We start from the raw sequence: 9,195 nt of genomic DNA, 5'->3' as shown, positions 1-9,195 counted from the left end.
CTTCATTAGGCGCGGGTCGCGGGTCGTCACATGACATGCCCCGCCAGCCCCGCCAGTGACGCCTCTAGCTCCAGCCAGAGCCAGAGCGGGCGGGGCGCGCTTAAACGAGCAGGACGGGTTTTCATTCATTCCCGACTGTGTGTAAATCGTTGCTTAACGTTCATCTGAAAGGACGAGGAGTAATGTCATATTAATCATGAGTACTTTTTACAAAAGTGCCACAGTAGTGGTTGAGGCGTTGCATCAAGGACGGGACGTTAAGCGCGCCCAGCACACGTGCTCAAGCGCCCGGCTGGCACTTCCCTCGCGCCCAGCTGGCTTCAAGCCCCGCCCGCCCCGCCCGCCCCGCCCTAGAGGCAGCCTCTAGAGCTCCTCAAGGACGCGCTAGACGCGCGGCTGTGTACAGGGTGGGACGCGGTCTGCTGCGCCTGCCCGCGCGCGAGCCGCCTCCTGCACCGCAGCACAGCGTTTTTGTTGCGAGTAGTCGCCTGGAGATGGCTGCTTGGCCTGCGCCCGCACCGCGCAGCCAGGCGAGGCGAGGCCAGCGCAGCTAAGCGCAGCGCGTGGACAGGACGACGGGGCAGGACGCCTAGAGTCCTCCGCTCTCCGCCCCTCTCGCCGCCACCGTCTCCCTCTCGCCCAACAGCTGATCGGGCAAGTGCGCTCCGCGGGGCGCTGACGGCGCCGCCCTCCGCCGCGCCGCGGTCGCCGCCCGGACGCGGGGCCCTCCCGGCCCTTTGCCGGGGTCACTTCCCTCCCCTTAACGCGTCCCTAACGCCGTCGCATTTCCTTATTTGAGCCGGACCAATGTCGGTGTTATTTTTAGTGGGTTGGCAGCGCCGAGCGCGTCGCCCAATCAGCTGAGAGCTCGGCCGCAGCTCATCCAGCTGATCGCGCGGCGCCAGCGCCACCTGCCGCCGGGAGGGGGAAGTACTGGCCAGGCGCTGCACAGCAGCAGTGGCCGTCCGTCAGTCCCCGAGCAGACAAAGAACGGCCAGCGTTCCGGACGGTCGTGTCCGCGTCCCTTCGGATTTGTGATGTCCGTTTTCGCGTCGCGTTTCGACCCGTGTTTGAAAGTGTGTGAAAATGTGTGTAGTGACTATTTAGTGCTGTGGGCTGGCTAAAGGGGAGTGGAAACCTCGAGCCAAGTTAAGCGATGGCGAGCACGGCCACATAGCCTGAGTGTACCAGCGATGGAAATTTTGGAACCTCTGGATAACATTAAAACAAAGGTAATGCAAGTTTCGAGAAGATTAAACTACGGAGAAAACACCTGTGCCACCTGTTTGACATGTCTGTCAAGTGCTCTTTAAATCAGCCCGCTGTAAAGTGTGAGGTGGATGTATCAGATGTTGTGTGTACATATACTGCTGGACTCAACCAGGACTATATTAGAGGGAATGGAGCAAGAAAGTAGTCACGCGGATTATGTGCGACTTTTTAAATGGCATTTGCCAAAATTATTGTGCCAATGCTAAGTGGCATTGGGGCTCTCTGCGGACTGTGGACCATTTCAGAGTATTTCAGTGGTTGTGTTGACGTCGCAGTGCGTGTTTGTGTCCTGGCCGTGGAACATATGATCGGGACAGGACTGGACTGGCTGGCCTGTCTGCAGTGTGGATCGAGGGACAATGGAGTGAGGGTGCTCACAAGCCTTTGTCTCCTGGAAACCTGTTCCCTGCCCCTGGAATCGGGTCACCCCTGGACTTTGCCAAATTTGTGGCATAAGGGTTTTTTGTGTCGCGGGCATGTGTCCACGAATGATCAAACCGTTTCAAGTTGCGAGAGTTAGCGGAGATTCGCTCTCTACTGTGCCAGGATCCCCCGAGTTGTGCCCGTCTCCCTCTGTGTTTTTCCACGTCTTTTTGGATACTTCCCAGAACGTCTGGGTCGCTATGGTTGGTCCAATTGAAGTTTGAACTTATCTTTATTTTTATTTTGGCCTAGTGTCAAAAGTATAGCCCGAGTAAAGTATGAAATCTCGCTTAGACAACGATGGTTAGGATGGTGAAACCCTGGAATAGTGACACATCCAGCAGACGGATTCGCGAAAGGTGGCAGCAACAAAGTGAAAGTTGGGGAGAATATGTCAACAAATTACATGCTAATTTGTGTTTTGCTACCGTTTTGATACTTTTCGTTCGAATTTCAATTTTTTCCTGTCATGAAATAATCATAACTCTTAATCATGAAAAGTGAAATTCCCTAAATTCTTGCATTATGTCCTACATTATTTCTTCAAGGTATATTTTAACTTTTTATGCAAGATAATCAACCATTTGGAAACTACATTCACATTAAAAATAATAGACAACTTTTTTCTGCCTTTCACTTCATATTCTAACCCAAATCTGAGAGATTGTCGCAAATTCTCCCACACAGTTTTTCGTTCTGTCGCAAGTTATTTAAAATAGATTATACCTAACAACCACAATAGAAGTTATTTTAATAAAAAAATTTATTACGGCAATTTAAGAGACAAGATGAAAATAATACAATTAAAAACAGGTTGGGTGGTTTTTATATTCTGGGACTGTTGCGCATAAACATTTGAGTTCTGTTTGCAAAATTTTGTTGACATGGCTCTTATTTTGATTAAAAAAAACATATTGCACATGTTCTGTAAAGGTGTATAAGTTCTCAAACTGCATTTGGTCTTCAAAGTGTATTGGGTGGTTAATTTGCTTTGCATAGGTTAGTGTTTTATCAGTTGGTTTCCTGTTCGTTTTAGCAACCATGCACTCCATGATGGAGGGGGAAGGCGGCTCCGAGCCGCAAGATGTTTTCGTTGAGCTGGGCACACTAATTGTAGAAGGACGGGTCCCAGGCGGCGGAAATGCTCGTGGATACTCTGAAGGCCCTCATTGTTCTGTGAACGGCCTTGGCAATGGAACTTCGCGTCACTCCTGCAATCCTCAACAGAACTTATTGGTATGTGCCTTAATTGTAAGAATTTGTGAGATCGTTGTACTCTTGATTCTAAATTATATACTCTTTTTGGCAGTGCAAACGAGCTGATAGCTTCAAAAAGCATATGCAGTTTATGTTTCAAAACAATTTTCCAATGTGTATTGAGGTGCTTCTCTGCCCTGACTGTCCTTGTGGAGCTCTGAAGGCTCAGTCAACAGATGTGAGCAATGTGCCATGTGCCTCTGATCTCTTGCTTGAACAATGGACCATTACATTCAATAACAGGTACCTAAATTATAAATATGACTCATGTTATTTTAAAAGACCAAATAATGAAAAATACCACTTTCATGGCCGTCTTATTTACTAGAAGTGACTGTTTCAGAACTTCAGACCCAGCGCCCATGCTTGCCAGAGGACTAGTACAAGCTGTGAGATCCCAACTTCATTTCTCTCAACTGTCAGCTTGGTGGAGCAGCAGTAAAGGGAGCCGTCCAAGCAACATCAGCTATCGTATAACTGTGCCGGGACAAGTATTTGCCAGCCAATTCTCAAGACCACCAAGTGAACACACTTTCCCTTTGGCTTCGGTTGGAAAGAATGGTTCAATCAAGGTATCGTGTTGTTCTATACAAACCTTTTAACTTGTGAGCTTTGTCATGAATGTAAAACATTTCTTTACTCCTTTGTGTAGGTGTGTGCTCGATCTCTGCCGCGAATGGAATTGGTTCCGATTATTCACTGCCCAGTTCACAGCACATGCTTGACACCATCCCTTGAGGTGGGAGAGAAGCCTTGCTTGTCAAAACCTTGCCTACCTGTGTCAGAAACTGCCTGTGGCTCTGTTGTCAATATGGTTGGAGGAGGTGGTGGTGCAGGGGAAGGAACGGATGCCAATCTACCCCTTGGAGAGAGTCGTCTAGATCCACCTCAGAGGCTTCGTAGTCCTCCAAGGGCTTCAGAAGCTCCTGATTCCATTCTTTATCGATGCTTTCCACCTGAAGGTATGTGAGTCCATGTGAAATTCTCTTATCCAGTTGAACCCTACACCTTGCTTATACTTTACTTGTGATCCACAGTTGTTGGAGCTAGATGGCAGGCTGATACTCCTTCTGATGGGGAGACACCTTTGGGTATGCTTAATCGGCTGTGGAAAAGAGATAACAGTCCATGTCTGAGCTCAAACTTGTGCCCTCGTGCTGCAGCATCAAGAAGTAGGAGGCAAACTACAGAGCAAGGACAAGAGAAGCATTGTCGACCTTCAGGTATGATAATACTTTCCAGTGCTGAAAGGTGTTTTGGTTGTGCCAAGGCTAGAGAGTATGGTGCTGTTTGCAGGTCTTCTTGATGATCGGATGCTGATGGAGTGCAACATGCCTGGAAAGCACCACTGCAGTTGTGAGGTTGAGGAAGAGATTGAAGAGGTTAAATCACCAGTCCAGGTTCGGCAGAGACGCCGCAGCCAAGTATCGATGCCAACTTCTTCCCCGGATTCTTTGCATTTAAGCTGCAATACAAATGATGGAGTTGCTAATGAATCAACCAAGAGGTCATCTGGTCTGGCAGTGATGGCTGATGAATATCTGTACACTAGTGTTGGTTTGACTGGCAATGGAAGTAATACAGGTAGTTTAAAAAGGAGGCGGCCTGTTATGGATACTGCTGAGGCATCATGTTCTTCACTTCAAGTGAAAACATGGATGGATGCTGAAAGCAGTTATGAAGTGGCCGAAGCAAACTATTTTAATGGGACAAACTGTAATCCAAGTGGAATCCCTGCTAGTTCAACTGGTGGTTCTGCTGCATTTAATGTCAGTCCATCAAAGGGTGCCACAGCTCCTGTACAATCACTTCTGAGCCAGCAAGAACTTAAGAACGTTCTTACAGTTCTTCGGTAAGTGTTTCAAACCAAATATTCTGTTTCAGTTTGTTTGATTCAATTTTAAGTTTGCTGTCTTTTTTTTCCTTCTAGGGACAGGAGCAAAGCAAATGCCCGCCCCAACCTATTTTCTCTCTCTCCCGTAGAGTCTTCTCACAAGTTGAAAGAAATGGGTGAATGCAATAGCATGAGTGATGCAAGTTGTCAATTGTTCCGGGCAAGTTTGCCTTCTGACAATGATAAAAAGTCACATAAGACTGATTCTCTCCTGGATGTAGCCTTGCATTCAGTTGGGAGTGTTTGTCAATGCAATACTGTCTGTCAAACTCCCTGCAATAGTTGTGGGAAAGAGATTGTTGAGGTGAAGAATATAACTTGTTGTGGGAAGGGGGAGACCCATTGTGATAAAAATTGGAGTGATTTGAGAAGTCTCAGCACTGCAAAAGCAAGTGTAATAAGTGAAGGTCAATCATGTTTTGGTACTAACAGTTGCAAGCCAAGTAATGATCTCAGTGAAGACCACAATAACCAAGTAATCTGTGATAAATATACCTCCCTTCTTAATTGTGATAATGGGGATAGTTGCCTATGTCTTTCATGTGTGTCCAAGACACAAGCACGCCAAACCAAAGAAGAAAACACAAACCATTCTCAAAATTCAGCCTCAGAAATTTCTGGTGTATCCATCTTTTCTCAACCTGCTTATAGTGACTTGAAACAAGAGGAGACAAGTCCTCATCATCTTGTCAAAAGTGTGGCTCATGATATGCAGAAAGATTTTCTCAATAGTCGACAAGATGTGCCATCGGCGTCGGAGAGGGCACGTTTTCGCAGGTCTTTTGATTCTGCTGCATCCATGGTGTTCCATACTAGGACTGGGTTACCTTTAACATCAAGTCCGGCCCCAGTCCGCCGTGGAACAACACGATTTGACTATGATAGCTCTCTAATCTCTGTATCAGCAATTAGATGGTAAGTTCATGATGGATCTAATTTACTTCATCATTGAATGGTCCAAGTAAATGCTAATGTGCGCAATTTTTTATGTTTTAGTGCACTGTTTGATACCCCTACTATCACTACTCAAATGGAGGATTCTTTAAGTTTAAGTAGTGATGATACAGAAAGTGAGAGTGGAGCTCGTTCACCATGCTCGCCTGATGCTGGAATAACCTTTCCTACTTTAGGCCCTTGCCATGCTCTCTCACCTTGTTTTTCTTTACTTGGTTAGTTTTATTTAAGTTTTAGATACGTCTTTGAACTTTGTTTCCCTGCAGTTGTGGGTTATAAACAAAAACTTGTTTCTCAAATTCAGGGAGCTTTGAGGAATCTGTTCTCAACGGTCGACTCGAGCCAGTGAGCACTGTTCAAGGATTCACAGCTGAGATTGGTGCCAGTGGATCTTTCTGTCCTCGTCATATGAAACTTCCAGTGACTGTTTTCTTCTACACATTGGGTGACTATGACAAAGTCTCTACCCCATACTTGGTAAGTGCATTTGGGTAGCTATCATTATGTTCTGTTTAATAAGTGCTAATTTAAGTATCCTCCTTTTTCAGGGACATATAAATCTGGGTAAAAAAGGATACAATGTTCCACGATCTGGAACAATCCAAGTTACCTTGTTCAATCCGATGGGGACAGTTATCAAGATGTTTGTTGTAATGTATGACTTGACCGACATGCCTTCGAATTCTCACACATTTTTACGCCAACGCACTCTTTACATGCCAACTGGAACTGAAGTGTCAGATGACTTCCCAGAGAGTGACCTGACACAAAAATGGCTGCGTTACCTCATACACTTGAGGTAGGTTGCTTTTAGCAGTATCTTGTATCTTTCAACTTTTTTCATCATTAGTCCTGTCTAATCTCTTTAATTCTCTTCTTAGGTTTTCAAGCTCCAAGTCAGGCCGCATTTACCTACACACAGATGTGAGAATGATAATTTTCCGCAAGTCTGACATGGACACTGCAACTGTGCACAACAACAATAATGTAGACTCTGGCTTTGAGCTGCGATCCTACACCAATGGACCAGTAAATCCCAAATTTTCACCCCGCTAATAATAGCTGTGATATCAGCTCAGTTTCAAGTTTAATGCAATTGTATCAATTGCTGCTTTTTCAAAAATGTTAATATTTGTGGTGCTGATCACATATTAGTTCAACTTGTAAAACTAATTCATACCCTGAGAATTATTATTTTTACCAGTGTGTGGCGTATTGTAGGAATCGGGATTGCTTCAAAGCATCAGGGTAGCAGGATGATAATATACATAGATGTATCTGTGATTTGTTCTGTGTAAGTGCATACCATAAGCACTTACACAGTTAGAATTTTCTTTTACCAAGCTTCTGTGCCACAAATACGTTAGATTATTTGAATTTTTAATCGCCCTTCAAGGTTTTCTGTTTTGATTTATCATACCATAGATCATTCTTTCAAGTAGGGCAAACATACAGTAATATTTCTTAAATGTATCCAATATCTTATCTGAGTATCAACTGTTCCTTTTAAAATTTTACTATTTCTGGTTAAAGTACTTTTTTTTCAGTGAAGGTCTGCAACATTTTATTTACTCCAAACTTCAGTTACTTTGTACAGATAAACAGAAGCCTTAGTTTCGATTGTTCTAAATGTAATGTGCACAAAATATTGTGAATTGTCTATTACCTTACTGGCAATCATGTGTAATAAGTCATTTCAAGGAAGCTTGTGCCATTGTGATAATAAATTTATGGCATTGCTTCAGTAGAGTTTATAAGTTCCTGTAAATTTAATTTTGGGTATATGCAGTTACTCAACATCACCAATAAAATCAAGTCTATTTTAAGAGGAAATCATAATTATTTTTCAAAATATATTTTCTATAGATGTTCAAAAATATTTATGGGATAGCACATAGTTTTATTTGATTCGGTCTTAAACATTGATTATGCAAGAAGTGAGCTTTTCTTTGCATTTTAAACGGTCAAAAAAGTTGAAATCTGGCTATTTTTATTTTTCTAGTATGAATTGCTTGGTGTAACCATGCTTGTACTATTGCCATTAGCCTGAACCATTGCTTAATTTTCCTTTAAGAATTCTTATGAATGTATGATGCTGGTCTGGAAATTAATCCACCCTGCATTCCATTGTATAGATCCACTGTGCTGAAATTGGTGTATAGAAGTGTCTGTAGATTGTTTACCAAGCCATGTAACTTTTTCTTCATTCTTCCCCATAGTGATCTTGTAAAAGTGTTAATACTGTATTTTATTTATGTTCATGATTTGAACATATTTCTGTGTACAGTTTCAATAGGTTCCTTTCAGTAGTGCTCAATGTTGGGACAGTTTTGCATTTCTCTGAGCTCAAAAGTGTTAAGTTTTATTGTCAGCAAATATTTTACGCACCCTTTTCTTGTCTTCTGGTCATTCACATCTTTAAATTTCATGTTCACATGAGCTTGACAATTATCTACTGTATTTGTTTATTTTGGTTCTAAAGTGAGTATTGAAGCAGTGTTCTTCAGAGAAGCTCTCTATTTTTTCAATTGTGAAATGCTGTCTTCAATCAAATCTACTGCATTGTGTAGATTTATAAATAGGATTATGTAAATGCTATCATAGTTCATGTTTCTCAAATCTCACTAAATTGTAGCTCTTTAAATTCCTTTGTATGGAATTTTAAAACTTGATTATTTCTGTTACCTCATTTCTTTAGTTTACTTTACTGTGAGATTTTTCTCAAAGTTCACCATTGTGATGTATATACTTTAAGTTTCATCAATTTTTTCTCTTAATTGAAATCAAAGCTTATGCAGTGTATCAAATTAACAAAGGCTATATAATTACACAAAGTCCATAAAATATAACTATATATATCAAATATATATCTACTTGAAATTCTTCTATCTTGTTTTCCTTTTTTAGAATCTATAAATGTAAATGTTATTTATTATAGTTTACTGTATGCCTTGCAGATGCAAACCGGCTCGGTAAAACGCAATCGAATAAAGTATACATACGACAGTACCAAGTTTCTTCCTGTGTACCGAACTTTCCTTTCCGGCTGGAAAGAAATTCACTTAACATACATTCACATAAACAAACCCTACAGCGAGGGGTGAACGTTTCTTTTATTAGCTTTAACCGCGACACTTGAGAGAACTCGTCTTATGAGACGAGGCGCCACGTCCGTGTTTGTGTCCATAAAATTGTGGCCACAAAATCAACGGCTCGAGTCAGCTTAATCCGACCCGACTATAGAACACAATTTTTCGGGAAAGATGGAATGGGAAGCCTCCGGGAGGGTGCCGCCGGATTTGTGGCTACAGACAGGGACTTCCCTCTGTCCTCCTCTACGCTGCTAGTACGCCGCATTTCGAGATTGCGAGTAACAAAAAGCCATAAACAAAATG

The 9,195-nt window shown here is 42.8% G+C and overlaps 1 protein-coding gene across 4 annotated transcripts; it reads left to right on the top strand.

The window, feature by feature from the left end:
* Positions 1–938: 938 nt before the first annotated feature.
* Positions 939–8,809, top strand: LOC113212601 (uncharacterized). 4 transcript variants are annotated; one of them, XM_026431382.2, is made up of 12 exons: positions 939–1,232; positions 2,732–2,931; positions 3,005–3,195; positions 3,284–3,524; positions 3,605–3,914; positions 3,990–4,175; positions 4,249–4,804; positions 4,883–5,761; positions 5,843–6,015; positions 6,105–6,277; positions 6,349–6,599; positions 6,682–8,809. In XM_026431382.2, exons 2-12 carry the CDS (start codon positions 2,737–2,739, stop codon positions 6,854–6,856), a joined length of 3,330 nt encoding a protein of 1,109 aa, XP_026287167.2. In that variant the 5' UTR covers positions 939–1,232; positions 2,732–2,736; the 3' UTR covers positions 6,857–8,809. The 4 variants fall into 4 exon arrangements, with proteins under 4 accessions (XP_026287167.2, XP_026287165.2, XP_026287168.2 ...); XM_026431380.2 differs by having other exon boundaries at positions 3,281–3,524; XM_026431383.2 differs by having other exon boundaries at positions 940–1,232; positions 3,296–3,524.
* The last annotated feature ends 386 nt before the right edge of the window (positions 8,810–9,195 follow it).

This window comes from Frankliniella occidentalis, unplaced genomic scaffold, assembly GCF_000697945.3.
Source record: "Frankliniella occidentalis isolate FOCC.00 unplaced genomic scaffold, Focc_3.1 Scaffold35, whole genome shotgun sequence".
Classification (NCBI taxonomy): domain Eukaryota; kingdom Metazoa; phylum Arthropoda; class Insecta; order Thysanoptera; family Thripidae; genus Frankliniella; species Frankliniella occidentalis.
Note: the sequence above shows the minus strand (reverse complement) of the source record. Positions and strands in the feature narration are given on the sequence as shown.

What these genes read in the sequence shown, in the direction of transcription:
- LOC113212601 (XM_026431380.2), top strand. Translation starts at nt 2,737, where the DNA reads ATGCACTCCATGATGGAGGGGGAAGGCGGCTCCGAGCCGCAAGATGTT. An exon ending in ATCCTCAACAGAACTTATTG is followed by an intron (nt 2,932 to 3,004) that starts GTATGTGCCTTA and finishes TCTTTTTGGCAG; the next exon opens with TGCAAACGAGCTGATAGCTT. An exon ending in ACCATTACATTCAATAACAG is followed by an intron (nt 3,196 to 3,280) that starts GTACCTAAATTA and finishes CTTATTTACTAG; the next exon opens with AAGTGACTGTTTCAGAACTT.